General features: G+C 39.9%; 1 protein-coding gene and 1 long non-coding RNA gene across 3 annotated transcripts in view; one reads left to right on the plus strand and one right to left on the minus strand.

Moving 5' to 3' along the window:
- LOC147833781 (uncharacterized) overlaps window positions 1–17,212 on the minus strand; it is a 290,137-nt gene that overhangs the window by 163,008 nt on the left and 109,917 nt on the right. The gene's annotated exons all lie outside the window — the stretch shown is intronic.
- Window positions 1–17,212, plus strand: part of dgkd (diacylglycerol kinase delta) — an 82,051-nt gene that overhangs the window by 53,806 nt on the left and 11,033 nt on the right. For both annotated transcript variants that reach the window (XM_087284586.1, XM_087284587.1), the window contains 7 exons: window positions 808–942; window positions 2,435–2,589; window positions 10,553–10,664; window positions 10,748–10,840; window positions 10,978–11,097; window positions 14,448–14,565; window positions 15,683–15,813. In XM_087284586.1, coding sequence (XP_087140712.1) covers window positions 808–942; window positions 2,435–2,589; window positions 10,553–10,664; window positions 10,748–10,840; window positions 10,978–11,097; window positions 14,448–14,565; window positions 15,683–15,813 — 864 coding nt within the window. The remainder of the gene's footprint in view (window positions 1–807; window positions 943–2,434; window positions 2,590–10,552; window positions 10,665–10,747; window positions 10,841–10,977; window positions 11,098–14,447; window positions 14,566–15,682; window positions 15,814–17,212) is intronic.

Genomic DNA, 17,212 nt, shown 5'->3' on the forward strand with positions numbered 1-17,212 from the left:
GCAGTTAAAGTCCACCATTTAATAATTTGGCAAATAATTCCACTACAGATGTCCATGTAGGTTAAACACCATCACTTTCTCCTGTATGTGTGTGTGTGGGTGTGTATTTTGACTGAAACTCGCGCGTGCCCAAATAGACACTCCCACACCATCCCACTTTAGTTCCTCCGACACTCCCCCCTAAACAGAGCTGGACACGCCCACTTTTCTGACTTTTTCCAAAGTAGAGGTGTGAAAACACCCTGCTGAAACGAGGGGGTTTCATGGCCCTTTAACCATCAGGCACACTCACTTCTGTTTAGTGTCGTCAATCTGGCAACCTACCAGTGCCTCGGAGGAAGAGCCAGGTCTCCAATATTTAGAATGTGAACTGCATCACGGCGAGGCAGTGGCGCAGTAGGTAGTGCTGTCGCCTCACAGCAAGAAGGTCGCTGGTTAAAACCTCGGCTCAGTTGGCGTTTCTGTGTGGAGTTTGCATGTTCTCCCTGTATTCGCGTGGGTTTCCTTCGGGTGCTCCGGTTTCCCCCACAGTCCAAAGACATGCGGTACAGGTGAATTGGGTAGGCTAAATTGTCCGTAGTGTATGTGTGAATGTGTGTGTGTGGATGTTTCCCGGAGACGGGTTGCAGCTGGAAGGGCATCCGCTGTGTAAAAACTTTCTGGATAAGTTGGCAGTTCATTCCGCTGAGGCGACCACGGATTAATAAAGGGACTAAGCCGACAAGGAAATGAATGAATGAATGAACTGCATCACTGTGTCAATCCTGTACTGAGGCGTGTGTTTCTCTGTGTGTTTGTGTTGTTCAGTGTCGAACAGTGAAGATCACCATTCTGGGAGATGAAGGTGTGCCGGTGCAGGTGGACGGTGAGGCCTGGATTCAGCCGCCAGGATACATCCGCATCCTGCACAAGAACCGCACGCAAACCCTCACCAGAGACCGGGTTAGTTTGTGGGCACACACAAATAATGCGTTCATTCATTTTCCTATGGAGTCAGAAAAGACTCAATAATAATTCACGCAAAAGACACATGCGTAGCCAAATTCACATGCGTAAAATATTTATTTATAATCACGAAAAAAATTCACGTGCACAAAAAAAAATACATTTTCATAAAATACGTTTCACAAATGCAAAACACCATTTGCAAATGTATGAGAGAGTACGAAAAGTTTTGAATGTTTAAAACTTGCGAGTTCATCCTGAATGAGAATGTTCAAATCCTCTTTCACGTACGACTCCCCCTGGATACATGTGTGTGCATTTTTGAGACTTTCCTGCCATGAGTCAGGGCTACTCGTACCTGTTAGCCAATCAGAGGAGAGCTGTATTCAATAAAACCAACTCTGTGCTTCTTTTGCGCAGACTGTTCCACTCCAGCATGGCGAACAGAGAAAGCAGCTGTCGCACTTTTTAAAAATGTATTTATTTATTTGACCACATCCTCACTCTTTTTATCCATTATTTTGCCGCAGCTCCGCTCTTCTTATTTATTGTCTCGCAGCTCCATGAGCAGAATGTAGCATGCAGGGTAATCATAAGTATCATTCCGGCCACACCAGCATTGCAATTTTCGTTTGAAAGCCTACCGAGACCACCTCTTCAAGCAGGTCTCGGTACACTTATTTGGTCCGCTTTTGGTGCGCACTCGAGTACGATTGCTACATTCACACCTGCCCAAACGAACCGCACCAAAAAGGGGAAACGAACTCTAGTGCGATTCAATCCAACTTAATAAGTCAGGTGTGAAAGCACCCTTAAGATTAAGTGGGACCGAAGACAGTATTATTAGCCCTCCTGTTACATTTTAACTCTTTTATATATTTTTTGCTTGAGTTTCTGTTTAACAGAGAGATTTTTCCAACACATTTTTAGACATAAAGGTTTTCATAACTCATTTCTAATCACTGATTTATTTATTAATTTATCTCTGTTATGTCATGATGACAGTAAATAATATTTGACTAGGATTTCAAGACACTAGTATTTAGCTTAAAGTGACATTTAAAGGCTAAGACTAGGTTAATTAGGTTAAAGTTAGGGTAATAAGGCAAGTTATTGTATAACAGTGGTTTGTTCTGTAAACTATCGAATACAAATATAGCTTAAACAGGCTAATCACTTTGACCTTAAAATGTGTTTTAAAAAATGTAAAAACGGCTTTTATTCTAGCGGAAATAATACAAATAAGAGTTTCTCCAGAAGAAAAAACATTATCAGACATCATTTGGGGAATATATGAAAAAAAAGAAAACAAATTTCACAGGAGGGCAAAATTACAACTCTATATATAAATATTTAATTACTGAAATACTTTACTGTCCAGCACTGAAATCGTCACATATTTGAACAGACTGTCAACCAGCTCACAGTTCACTGCTACATACGTAATAATAGAAGATTAAAACAGGATTCAAACGTGGCTGTTTTCCAGGCTTTCGAGAGCACGCTGAAGTCCTGGGAGGATAAACAGAGAGGAGAGATTCCACGGCTGCTTTCCCAGCATGCATCACAGCCGGAGACCGTTTCTGAAGAGGAAACCACTCAGATCAGCCTGTTCGGGCAAGCGGCCGGAGCGCTGATACACAGGTGAACACAGGATTTGCACTATTTCGCTTTTAATAAGGAAGCCTTAAACCACAGGATCCTAATTTAAAAGGAGAACTATTCTGCCCCCTTCTGTAAAATAAGCTGTAAAATAAGTCTGATGTCCCTAGAGTGAGTGTGTGTGTGTGTGTGTGTGTGTGTGTGTGTGTGTGTGTGTGTGTGTGTGTGTGTGTGTGTGTGTGTGTGTGTGTGTGTGTGTGTGTGTGTGTGTGTGTGTGTGTGTGTGTGTGTGTGTGAAGTTTCATCTCAAAACAGTGTTTATACTCTCTGTGGTCCGGTTTACACTAATTACACCAATCAGAGAGGCGAATGTCTGCAGCCCCGCCTCCGTTTTCAGATGTCTCCGTTTTCCCTTATCCACACTGAGACGGAGCAGCAGCGTTTCAGAATGAAAACAGCCTCCTCAGCGTTTCCAAAATACCCCGTTTTCGGTGTTTGAAATCTCGTAGCGTGGACGGATGGCGTAACTGTAGCAAAACTAAAACGCATTAGTGTAAACGGGGCCTGAAACTGACTCTTGTAGGCTTTGATTTTAATTGGGGCGTTTTGGTGACTGTCGCTTTAAATTCAAATGAGATTGTGCTCTTTTTTTTAAGTGGGCGGAGCTACAAATGCCTTTGTGTCAGCATGGTGGCAGATTCTCAAACAGGACTGCATTTTTATCAGTCAAATAATAATGTTAAGTGCCCATGACATCAATATTATGCATGTTCGTTATCACAATATGTTGAATGATTGAATATCGGCATATGTCTAATCAGTAGTTTACAGAATAAAACTAATTTCAAGAGTTCGGTCCGTGTATCATCCGTTCATTTGATTATTCCTTTTATTACGGAAAACGAAACATCAGAAAAACGATGAATATTTCGTTTTTCTGTTTATTCTGTAGGCAGAAAAAACGGAAACTCATCTGTTATTCTGCTTATTAACTTCAAACGAAATATTAAAACAAACACAAAACCAAAACGAAATAATGAGTCAAAATATGGTCCGTGTACGGTCCGTGTACGTTTTGTTCATTTGTTTCCCATTTTCAAACGGAATAAAGGAAATGGAGAAAACGGCCGTTTTTCCGTTTTTCTTTTGCTCACGAGAAAACGAAAAAACGAGATTTTGGCTGGATTTTCGTTTTTTGGTTTAGGGTAGGAAAACGGATAAACGACTTTAAAATTCATTTTACACATGTAGGCGGTGCTGAAACGCCCACTTTCCTCTAATTGGTTAACCAAATCTGCGCTCGTGACGTCACCCTCAAAATAAAAGCCTTACACGCAGGCTTTTAATTATTATTATTATTTAATTATATATATAAACAAAGTTTACATATTCTATCATTTGAACCACACACAGTTAGCAGGCTTACATTCATTGCGTATGTATAAATTAAATAAAAACGTAAATCAGCAGTATTCTTAGACATTTGTCATTAAAATAAGGTCATAGTTCACTGCCAAGCTTCTTGCTGCTGTGCACCTGATGCAGAGCAAAGATAGCCATTTCCGAGCAGCACCTGGTTTGCATGATTGTTTCAGAGCTATTGTAGGCCTAAATAATAGCCTACTCTGTATAAAATAATAATTTATTATTATTATTATTATTATTATTAGGCCTATTATTATTAGTATTGTTATTATTATTATTTACTTAGTTATTTAATGGTTGTAAGAACACAATGGACCCTGCATGGGGCTATAATAAATGGTACCATTTGTTTCTATTGGATTTTCTCCTATTTTAATTTAATATATGCCTTTAGCCTATTGTAAATATTTATTTGATAATTAATACTTTTTTATTGCAACGTCAAAGTAGGCCTGTCTTATTATTATTATTTTTTGTTATTATTTTGTCGTTGTTGTTGTTATTATTATTGTAGCAGGGACATAGCCACAGGTGTGGCAGAGTGTGCTGGTGCCACCCAAAGTGGCATCTTGCACCTGAAAATAGATGCCTTCGCGCTCAAGCGCGCGCAAACAACTTGCACAGGCAAAAGTAATGATGAATGTGTTGAAGGAAAAAAAAACATTCCAATTATTTGTTAATAAAATAGTGCAACATTATTCTCAGTCAGTGTAGGCTGAAAAAATTAAGATCGCCAGCATTTCAAGGGTGGTTTTATTTTTAGTTCATTGCTGTGACGCGCTATATTTCACTAAGGCTGCATGAGACTGCGCATCTTGCTTATTTTCTCTATTTTACATACAGAACATATCATACAGTCCAGGTTCTACCGTTCTAGTGAGTGTGGGGCATTGCTTTACGGTGGTAAAGTGGATTATTTCTTGGCAAATTCATAATGATTCACTTTGTTTAGTAATAAATTTCATAGTTATAAAATAACTACATTTCAAGAATATGTTAACACTTTCAACTATTTAGGATTATTTATTGCATCAAAAGTAATTTCAAAGTACCATTAAATGTACGTATAAACTGCTTAATGTGTGTGTGTAAACACCTAAGATGCAAAAAGCTTATTTAGACCAGAATAGGCCTATACTAAATGCAACGGTCAATGTATGTAAACTTATGACCTAAAATGTCTTAAATGGCTAAATTTAAGTCTTTTTAAGTTTTTAAATAATTTAAGTTTAACATAAATGATTTAAACTTTAAACTTAAAATTAACAGAGGATGGCAAATAAATTGTTTATTAAATGGAGGTCAGGTGTCTATCTTAATTATAATTATTAAATATTATGACACTACAGTGGTGTATTGGAGAGTACGCACCTTTTAATTAATTAATTTTAAATAAGTGGTTTATCCTAAATAAAATGCAATGGGATCGGTGTGCAATGAATAGTTTGAAAACCCCTGGTTCAGACTAGACGAGCTAGCTGTCTGTGCGCTGCGCTAATAACTTGGCATTTGCTCTTTTCGGTGCTGCCAGATGCATTTATAGTGCATAAAAAATAAAAAAGGTAATTCGGTAAAGCGCACGATGCGCGCAGAAATAAGCGCACTATATGCATATGTCGAATTAAGTTCTCTTTTTCTTTAATCAAGACTTTTCCATTCGAGGAATTACAGTTATTAATAGCTTAGTCCTTATAAACGATCAGTTTATAAAATACACAATTTACGGATCAATGAAGAATAAGAAGAATATGCAACACATTATGATCCTTGAATGATCAGAGCACATTTATATAAACTATATATTTTATATAATCCATAAATATTAAAAAACATTATACATTTAAAGTAATGGAACATTATATGTTATAAAATCTAAACTATTATTTAGGCTACAGGCTGTTCACCGCGTGCGTCAAAGAAAAGACATGACACAATCTCTAGAAAAACTTGTTGTTTATTTACAATATCTAAAGGGATATAAAACATCTAACATGCATCTCCATTCTCAGCGAGTTTCTGTGTTCTGCATCCTTCACAGACCGAGGTCTCATTCCGAGGTAATCTGTAAATATTCTCATTTGGTTCTGGCACATTCTTGATTAAAGGTGAAACTGACCGGCGCAACGGATGATTTGTCATCTAGGGTGACTACAGTTATAATACAGGTTATGGAACTATTTCACTTTAATTTCATATTATTATTTTATTAAACAAACAAACCAGTTTTTGTTTTGGCTCTGCATGCAGCGTATTAGATCTTTGAAGCATTGCACTTCAAATGTTATTCCTTCTTTTTATTTTTATTGTATTTTTAATATTTTTAATTATACAACACAAAATTGGTTCTAAACAGATACATTTTCCTATAGGCTATGATGAAGTGTATATTTTTGTTCACACAGGTCCTATACAAAACTGTGTGGATGGATGATTTGTTTCTCCGTGAAAATCACTCATTTAATAAGCAAAACAGGCCAAAATGTTGTTTAGCTTGCGTCAAACTGGATGGACAATTTACAAACATATTGAATACAAAGGCTGGTTATTTTATGCAATGAGGGACCTATTACAAATTAAAGAAAATTATTTGCATATTAAAACGAAAATATATAATACAACAACAGATCCTACCTCGTAAGAAATGACTTTAGATAATGTAAATAAGCATCAAGTTTTTTTTGAGATTGTGTGTCTAATTCAGTAGTGTAGTGCGTTCGCGTGAGTTTCCTCCGGGTGCTCCGGTTTTCCCCACAGTAAAAAGACATGCGGTACAGGTGAATTGGGTAGGCTAAATTGTCCGTACTGTATAAGTGTGTGTGTATGTGTGGATGTTTCCCAGAGATGGGTTGTGGCTGGAAGGGCATCCGCTGCATAAAAACTTGCTAAATAAGTTGGCGGTTCATTCCGCTGTGGCGACCCCAGATTAATAAAGGGACCAAGCCGACAAGAAAATGAATGAATAATGTGCAATACTAATTTAAAATACGTATCACTAACCTTATATGTGAAATAGCAGGGCCCGCTGTAGCACTTTCTCAAGAAGAGCAAATGTCAAATTATTAGCGCAACGCACATGTAGCGAGCTCATCTGTTTGTCGGAACTACTAGACACAATTTTTTTATCAACTATAATGTGTTTAATTAGTTAATTTGAAATTTATTTCATTATTCCAGCAATAATTGTTGAGTGAAAGAATGCGCTAGAAATATGCATTGCGGCTCCCTTTATTGTACAGGCTTATTGCACTTAAACATTTTTAGGTTCGGCTCTCGAATTAGTAAGGTTATGAGTAAATGTTATTTAAAATATTTAAAGCCTGCCATCTAGCCTACAATAACAGCAAATTTAATAATAAAAAAAATAATAAGACAGGCCTACTTTGGCGTTGCAATAAAATAGTATTAATTATCAAATAAATAATTACAATATATAATTAAAATAGGAAGAAATAAATGAAAACAAATGGTACCCTTTGTTTTTATAGCAGGGCCCAAAGTGTTCTTATTCTGGTTCTGCTAACAACTATTAAAAAGAAAAAAATCACACCAAACAATAAAAACACTAGTAACTGATAATAAATATCTCGTTATCTAGCCAAAATCTCGTTTTTTCGTTTTCTCGTGAGCAAAAGAAAAACGGAAAAACGGCCGTTTTCTCCATTTCCTTTATTCCGTTTGAAAATGGGAAACAAATGAACAAAACGTACACGGACCGTACACGGACCATATTTTGACTCATTATTTCGTTTTGGTTTTGTGTTTGTTTTAATATTTCGTTTGAAGTTAATAAGCAGAATAACAGATGAGTTTCCGTTTTTTCTGCCTACAGAATAAACAGAAAAACGAAATATTCATCGTTTTTCTGATGTTTCGTTTTCCGTAATAAAAGGAATAATCAAATGAACGGATGATACACGGACCGAGTTCACACTTAGCTGATGACTGATTATATAGCCTGAGACCGTTTCTGAAGAGGAAACCACTCAGATCAGCCTGTTCGGGCAAGCGGCCGGAGCGCTGATACACAGGTGAACACAGGATTTGCACTATTTCGCTTTTAATAAGGAAGCCTTAAACCACAAGATCTTAATTTAAAAGGAGAACTATTCTGCCCCCTTCTGTAAAATAAGCTGTAAAATAAGTCTGATGTCCCTAGAGTGAGTGTGTGTGTGTGTGTGTGTGTGTGTGTGTGTGTGTGTGTGTGTGTGTGTGTGTGTGTGTGTGTGTGTGTGTGTGTGTGTGTGAAGTTTCATCTCAAAACAGTGTTTATACTCTCTGTGGTCCGGTTTACACTAGTATGTTTTAGTTTTAAAACTGCGTTTTAGAATGAAAACGATCCGCGTCCACACTAGCGTTTCACGCAGCCCCAATCAGAGAGGCGAATGTCTGCAGCCCCGCCTCCGTTTTCAGATGTCTCCGTTTTCCCCCATCCACACTGAGACGGAGCAGCAGCTTTTCAGAATGAAAACGGCCTCCTCAGCGTTTCCAAAATACCCCGTTTTCGGTGTTTGAAATCTCGTAGCGTGGACGGATGGCGTAACTGTAGCAAAACTAAAACGCATTAGTGTAAAGGGGGCCTGAAACTGACTCTTGTAGGCTTTGATCCTAATTGTGGCGTTTTGGTGACTGTCGCTTTAAATTCAAATGAGATTGTGCTCTTTTTTTAAAGTGGGCGGAGCTAAAAATGCCTTTGTGTCAGCATAGTGGCAGATTCTTACGGAACCCCGGAAGGGACGTATTGGAGGAGAAAAAAATTGGCTGGGTGAAAAAAAATTAATGGGTGAAAGAAAAAAATGGGTGGGAAGAAAATATATATATAAGTTTTTGCGTTCTCTTGCAAAGTTTTGCGTTATCTCGCAAAGATGTTTTGCGTTCCCTCGCAAAGTTTTGCGTTATCTCGCAAAGATGTTTTGCGTTCCCTTGCAAAGTTTTGCGTTATCTCGCAAAGATGTTTTGCGTTCCCTCGCAAAGTTTTGCGTTATCTCGCAAAGATGTTTTGCGTTCCCTCGCAAAGTTTTACGTTATCTCACAAAGATGTTTTGCGTTCCCTCGCAAAGTTTTGCGTTATCTCGCAAAGATGTTTTGCGTTCCCTCGCAAAGTTTTGCGTTATCTCGCAAAGATGTTTTGCGTTCCCTCGCAAAGTTTTACGTTATCTCACAAAGATGTTTTGCGTTCCCTCGCAAAGTTTTGCGTTATCTCGCAAAGGTGTTTTGCGTTCCCTCGCAAAACTGTTTCTCCACAAACACTTCCTGTTCACTTCACTCACGTTAACCCTCCCGTTTTTGCCAAAATTCTCCCGTATTTTACCATTCTACCCCACTTTCTGTACATTAAATCTGTGCGTCGATCGTCGCCTTTCACTTTGCAACCTCTGAACCAGCAAATGCATGTATAAGCGCTGACTGACAGACGCGCTCTGTACAATAAACTCACTTGTTTGATAACAGAAGTTTCCCTTTAAAAGGCGCGTACAGACGCTTATCTGGGATCAGTTTTTTGTATGGAGCGCGTCTGTCAGTGAGAGCTTATACATGCATTCACTGGTTCAGAGGTAGCATATGAAAGGCGACGATCGACGCACAGATTTAATGTACAGAAAGTGGGGTAGAATGGTAAAATTCGGGAGAATTTCGGCAAAAATGGGAGATTAACGTAAGTGAAGTGAACAGGAAGTGTATGTGGAAAACGCAAAACTTTGCGAGGGAACGCAAAACATCTTTGCAAGGGAACGCAAAACATCTTTGCGAGAGAACGCAAAAACGTAGAAATGTATATTTTCCTCTCACCCATTTTTTTTTTTTCACCCATTTTTTTTTTCACCCAGCCAATTTTTTCTCCTCCACTACGTCCCATCCTGGGTTCCGTAGATTCTCAAACAGGACTGCATTTTTATCAGTCGAATAATAATGTTAAGTGCCCATGACATCAATATTATGCATGTTCATTATCACGATATGTTGAATGATTGAATATCGGCATGTCTAATCAGTAGTTTACAGAATTTCAAGAGTTCACACTTAGCTGATGATTGTATTATAAAGCTTGTTTGGCATGCTGTCCCGGGAGAGAGCCTTGAGCTCATAAGATCCTCGAGCCTGAGGCTCCCTCCCAGAGAGGGGGAGTTTGAGCTCAGGTAGATTTAGAGAACTCCCCTGCTGTAGTAGCTAATGAACAGATAGCGAGTGCTCTTAAGAGATAACTACTTACTAGGAGCATGTGTATGGTGCTGATTTGGATTAGTCAGTTAACTTAAGCTGCATGTTTTTGGGCGGTGGGAGGAAACCAGGGGACCCGGGGGAAACCCACGTGAGCGCGGGGAGAACATGTATACTCTGCACAGAAACGTCAGCTGGCTTGGTTAGGACTAGAACCAGTGATGTTCTTGCTGTGAGGCAACTGTGCTAACCACTGGGCCACCGTGCCACCCATCTAGGAAAGGAGGAGGAGTAGGGGTGGAAGGGGGGATTCTTCAAAACGAAGATGGCTGTGATATGGAACTTATGGAGCTTATAGTGGCTTAGGAATCATCTGAGTTTTCATGTGTGTATATATATGTGTGTGTGTGTGTGTGTGTTTCAGTATCAGGGAAGTGGCTCAGTCTCATCCGACTATCGAGCAGGAGTTAGCTCATGCTGTTAATGCCAGCTCCAAAGCCATGGATCTGGTGTACGCAAACTCCAAGAGCAGCACGGTGAGTGACAGCTGTCAATCATGAGCTTAACGCAGATCTTTATTCCACCTCTGACATCTCTGTGTGTGTGTGTGTGTGTTCAGGGTTTGAGCTGTAATGTGGTGATGGACATGGTCAGTAACGTCAGAGCTCTTCACAGTGAGACTGAACTGCTGCTCGCTGGAAAGATGAGTCTGGTGAGTCCAGCGTACACTGATGGATTATTGATTTATTATTCATCAAATGTGTACATTTATAACTCAGTTTTATGATAATTGTATGCACTGTGTGTGTGTGTGTGTGTGTGTGTGTGTGTGTGTGTGTGTGTGAGCAGCAGTTGGATCCTCCTCAGAGAGATGAGCTGGCGTGTGCGCTCTCCTCCGTCACGCAGCAGTTGCGCAGACTGTCAGACATCGGCTGGCTCAGTCAGCTCATCGACCCGGCCGACCACGAGGTGCGCAGATTCACACACATTCATTAGCAGGATTTTCTGTCTGTGTTCTGCTGCTGAACATCCTTCAAAATGCTGACATTTAATGCTGAAACGTGCTTGAAAACGTAACTGTGTTGCTTTCATAATAACCTCTCTCACCAAATAGACAATAATAATGAACAACTGCACTCTTTAACTCAAATCAAATCAGTATTTGTTTTCTTTTGCATTAAATATAAACTCTAAAGCCTGTGTATGCGCTGTAGAATGTCTTTTTTTAAATCTGTGCCTTTCGAAATTAAAATAATATACGTTTATTATTTACTGCATTGATAAAAAAATACTTTAAAACATTCGTTCACTTTCTTTTATTAATCACTTAATTGATCAGAGGTCACCACAGTGGAATGAACCACCAACTTATCCAGCATATGTTTTACGCATTCCAGCTGCAACCCAGTACTGGAAAACACCCATGCACACTCATTTACACACTACGGCCAATTAAGCTTATTCAATTCCCCTACAGCACATCTGTTTGGACTGTGGGGTAGAGGTCTGCAATAAATTTCCGAATAAAGCGGTCGGTAACGGGTTTAATTTGGGACGGGAGAGGTGTTGCTGTGTGTGTGTATGTGTGTGTGCACACGCGCACGAATGAGAGGTGTGTGTGTGTGTGCGCGCGCGTGCGAATGAGAGAGAGAGAGAGAGAGCTTTGCCTGTGTGTGTGCGCTTGGTGCTAATATGTGTGTGTGTGTGTGTGTGTGTGTGTGTGTGTGTGTTGTGTGTTGTGTGTGTGTGTGTGTGTGTGTGTGTGTGTGTGTGTGTGTGTGTGTTAGTGTTAGTGCGCGCGCGGGCAAATGAGAGACAGAGAGAGAGAGAGAGCTTTGTCTGTGTGTGTGTGCTTGGTGCTTATGTGTTTGTGTGTGTGTTTATCCAGACAGCTTGTTATAGCCTGTCTGGACTCTGTATAGCTGGGTGGTTTTTGGTTTTGTTCTACCCCCCGCTCTTTAGCGGGATCGGGCGCGGTGGGTAGAAAACGGTGGCGGGTCGGGCAGCGGGACAACAAATGCTGAATGTAAGCGGGAGCGGTCAGGTTCGGGCTAAAACGCGATTCAAAATTTAGTCCCACGCAGATCTCTACTGTGGGGGAAACCAGTGCACCCGAAGGAAACCCACATCAACACGGGGAGAACATGCAAACTCCACACAGAAATGCCAACTGACTCAGCCGGGACTCGAACCAGAGACCTGTTTGCTGTGAGGTGACCCATTGTGCCATCGTGACGCCTACATTAATACGATTATTATTAAACTAATGCAAGTGAATGAGAATTATGTGAGTAAACAACAGGTGTTGTTCTTGGGCCAAACATGCCATCAAACATGTTGCTTTGAACACTACTATAGAATAAAACAATGAGTAGCATCTGATGTAATGTGATGAAGTTTGGGATGTAATTTGATTTTCAAGTCTAATAGACCTTTTACGCAAATACCGGAAGTACGTCAACAACGTGTAAACCCAGTGCCGGTATGAGTTTTTTGGCGGAGAAATGGCAGCTAGAGTGTTTTCGGAGAGCCTGAGTTGTCTTCCGAAGTTAATTAATTAAGTAATTAAATACATGCAATTAAAATAGGGGAGAGCGGGGCAGAACCTAACACAGGGCCAGTTTTACAGACACACTTGTTTTTAAATGCTTCCACACATGCTAGTATGATAAAACTTGTTTATTTACTATAAATTTTATTTACTATATATAGTGTATTTACTAGATGTCACAGCAATAAATTGTTTCAGTATTAAAAAAAAAACATTATTTTATATGAACACTTAATAATTGTATTTTATTGAAAAATATTTTAAGATTTCTTGTGTTTTTTTTATTTTATTAGTTGAGTTTCGTGAGCAGCTTAAATTATTAACATTAATTTGTTCAGGTAGAAATGCATAACGGTACACATAGTTGACTAGCGTTAACTAAATACACTATGAACAATCTTACCTGCAGGTGGGATAGTGGTAAAGTTGGTTTTATATTTGCACATTCAAACTTTCCCCTTAGCAATATAATTTATTTAAAGTGTTATTTGCAAACTCTAAATAGCGAAATCATATTAGCAGCCAATGACTATCAAAGTACAACATTGTTCACAGTCAAATAACCAATGTTAATGGTGTTTTCATGTCATATTTGCATGCTAATTTCGATCGAATATTCAAAGTAACATGGTAAATAATATAGAGACTTCTAAATGAACGAATGTGTGAATATAATACCAACTTTACCTCAATGCAGGTGGGTGTGTCACGTAGTCGTGATCCATCCTTACGGCCTTAGCCACCATGTCGCTATCTTCACAGCATAGCTGTTTAGACTGACGTTTGTAGGTTCTGTCATATACTGACTCCCTTCTCAAAGGAGCTGTAAAGTTGTTCCAAGGGAAATGGCTCGGGACAACACCACTCTTAAGGCGACGAACGACGCAGCCACCACTGTAATCATCCGGAGCGAAGTGCCGGCTGCAGATATAGGTGCTACCTGTTTTACATGAAAACTATGCCCTTCCTTTCTTTAGATCGCCTGTATCCATTTGGGTTTCAGGTTTGGATCCACAGGAAAAGAATGAAATGAAAGATTGGGCTGTTTTTGGTTGGAAGATGAACAGCCTGGAACACAACAGAAACTGCGATTCTTCGCCATTTTTCGTATCTGTCGCTATGATAACAGGAAGTTCTAATGCACTACATTGACGTATTTCTGTTCGATAAATGCGGAAGTGCGTAAAAGGTGTATTAAGGCCTGGGGCGACACGGTGGCCCAGTGGTTATCACTATGGCCTCACAACAAGAAGGTATCTGGGTTCGAGTCCCGGCTGGGTCAGTTGTCAATTCTGTGTGGAGTTTGCAGGTTCTCCCCATGTTGGTGTGGGTTTCCTCCGGGTGCTCTAGTTTCCCCTACAGTCCAAATACATGCGCTATAGGGGAACTGATGAACTAAATTGGCCGTAGTGTATGAGTGTGTGCGTGAATGAGTGTGTATGGCTGATTCCCAGATCTGGGTTGCAGCTGGAAGGGCATCCGCTGTGTAAAACATATGCTGGACTAGTTCATTCCCCTGAAGACATGAAGTTGGTACAGACCGACGCACATTCTCATGTTCATTTCATCATTAGTAAATCCAAACGTGAGCGTGAAACCTGGCATACACAACCTGGTTTTTGTGTGTACGCAGCGTTGATACATGAGGCACCTGGACATCTGAATTACCTGCTAAAGTGTGTGTGTGTGTGTGTGTGTGTGTGTGTGTGTGTGTGTGTGTGTGTGTGTGTGTGTGTGTGTGTGTGTGTGTGTGTGTGTGTGTTTTCAGGGTCAGCTGTCTGATTTCTCCAAGCGGAGTCGCAGTGCAAAATTCCGCCTGGTGCCCAAATTCAAGAAGGACAAAAACAATAAAAACAAGGAGACGTGCGCCGCCCTCAACATGCCAGGTATGAGCTGACCGCCGGCTATTCTGCTCATCCACTCAATGTGCACTAGTGTAATATATACATACAGTTGAAGTCAGAATTATTAGCCCCCCTGTTTATTTTTTTCCCCAATTTCTGTTTAACGAAGAGCAGATTTATTCAACACATTTCTAAATATAACAGTGTTAATAACTCATCTCTAATAACTGATTTATTTTATCTTTGTCATGATGACAGTAAATAATATTAGAATAGATATTCTTCAAGACACTTCTATACAGCTTAAAGTGACATTTAAAGGCTTAACTAGGTTAATTAGGTTAACTAGGCAGGTTAGGGTTATTAGGTAAGTTATTGTATAATGATGGTTTGTTCTGTAGACCAGTGGTTCTCAAAGTGGGGGTCGAGACCCCTTAAGGGGTCGCGGAACAATGAAGGGGGGTCGCCTGGTGATTTCCAAAAATCTACTTATTATTAATAGGCCATAAGAATTACCATATTTTATCCATAACCAACTGAAGAGAAAAAAACAGTCGTTTATAGTTACTATAGAAGCTTATTTACTAGTTCTATTGGATTGCGACCCCCGGGGTAAATACATTATATTAAAGACAATAGCGTCAGATGCAGCAGATTGATTTTATAACACCAGGTTAAACTTTCTGGCCCATTTACAACCCTGACATACAAAAAAAAATTTAAACGAAGAATAGACTTTGGTCTATTGGTGTGTGTGTGTGTGTGCGCCGTTGCATGCAAGTTTTCTGTATTTATAAACACCTCAGAGGATATTGGGGGTCGCGAGTTACTGGTATTGCTATTTTAGGGGTCGCGTGCTGAAAAGTTTGGGAACCCCTGCTGTAGACTATCAAAAAAAAAAATTGGCTTAAAGAGGCTGATAATTTTGACCTTAAAATGGTGTTTAAAAAATTAAAAACTGCTTTTATTCTAGCCGAAATAAAACAAATAAGTCTTTCTCCAGAAGAAAAAACATTATCAGACATACTGTGAAAATTTCCTGAATTTGTTAAACATCATTTGGGAAATATTTAAAAAAGACCAAACAATTTAAAGGGGGCAAATAAATCTGACTTTAACTGTATATATATATTTTTAAAATTCTTCTTCTTCTTCACAGTGAGTACGTGGGGTGTGGATGAAGTGGGCGTGTGGCTGGAGATGCTCTGTCTGTCTGAATATAAGGAGATCTTCATCAGACACGACATTAGAGGACCAGAACTGCTGCAGCTGGAGAGGAGAGACCTGAAGGTGACTCACACACTGGATTTTTATCCAAAGATAGAATTTAATCCTATGCACAAAACTTGAATATGACATAAAACATAAGTGAATAAAGCAGCGTTTCCATCCAATGAGCCAAAGGGTGCTTTCACACTAGCACTTTTGGTCCGCACCCGGGTTCATTTGACGTCATAGTACGGTACGTTTAGCTAGTGTGAACGTGTCTTCTGAACCCGGGTGCGCACCCGTGAACCGTACCCGAGTGCGCCTGAAAGAGGTGGTCTGAGGTATGGTATATGCAAACTCTGGTACGGTTCACTTCTGATGTGAATGCAATCGTACCAAATAACGGAAGTGAACCGCAAAGTGTACAACAAACTATCGTTTTCATAACGTTCGTTCGTGTGTGTGTGTGTGTGTATGTATCTTACTGTGTCACGTTTCATACCTTGGTGACACATGTGAGACTGAGCCAGGGCAAACACAGTGATACACAGTGATGTCTGCTTGTCTCCTCCAAAAGCAGCTTCTGCAGACACACTGTGTGATGTTCTGAATGTTTATAACGTGTTTGCGGCAGATGGACACGAGCTGCTTTCTGTATGTCCCAAACCAAAAGCTTCAGTTGAAGCAGAATGACCGCGATGTGCGCATGTCTTTCCATTTCGGTGCTTGCACCTAGCAACAGCCGTAAACAAAACAGCAGCTCGATGATGCAAGCGCACCGGGGTTCAAAAGGAAAAAAGACAGTGTGAACACAAACCAACCGCGGAGGTGGCAGGGGGAGACAATCACACTTGGGTGAAAGTGTGAAAGCACCCAAAGAGAACAAAATAATCATTTCCTGATCAACTTGCACAAACATTGATCAGAGAAATGTACAGTAGTTTAGTGCAGAAGCCACTGTTTGTTCTTCTCTAATAAATGAGTTGTGCCTCAGAAGACGAAGACAAAACGCAATGAATGGGGTGAATGCAGTGTCTTTTAGAGATGTGAGACGCTCTTTGGGACCGCAGACCAAGCGGCAACCTCCTGCTCTCCCTCAGGAAGCCAAAACGGAAGTAACTAAAACTGCAATTCATCCGATATTTCGCTAGTACTGGCCGCTCCTGGCTCCAAAATAGAGCAAATTTCAATTGAGCCCACTGTTAGAATGGCCAACTTTACAGCAGAAAAAAAGTGTCTACAGTCTGGTACAAAAAAAGATTTTGGTTAATACAGCTAATATTACCCTTCATGACAACTGTGAGGGGGTGAATTTTTTTATAACTCATCCGTTTCCTTTATATTAAGTTATATTAAGTTTGCATAATTAAGGGCGTGGCCACTTGAGTGACAGCTAGGTCTCGTTGGTCGCCTCAGCTGAATCCTGCAGATTAGCCGCTGATCTCGGCATATTCATCGTATTTCTGTGTTGTTTTATGTG

This window comes from Danio rerio, chromosome 15 (genome assembly GCF_052040795.2).
Source record: "Danio rerio strain M-AB ecotype USA chromosome 15, GRCz13ab, whole genome shotgun sequence".
Lineage (NCBI taxonomy): Eukaryota > Metazoa > Chordata > Actinopteri > Cypriniformes > Danionidae > Danio > Danio rerio.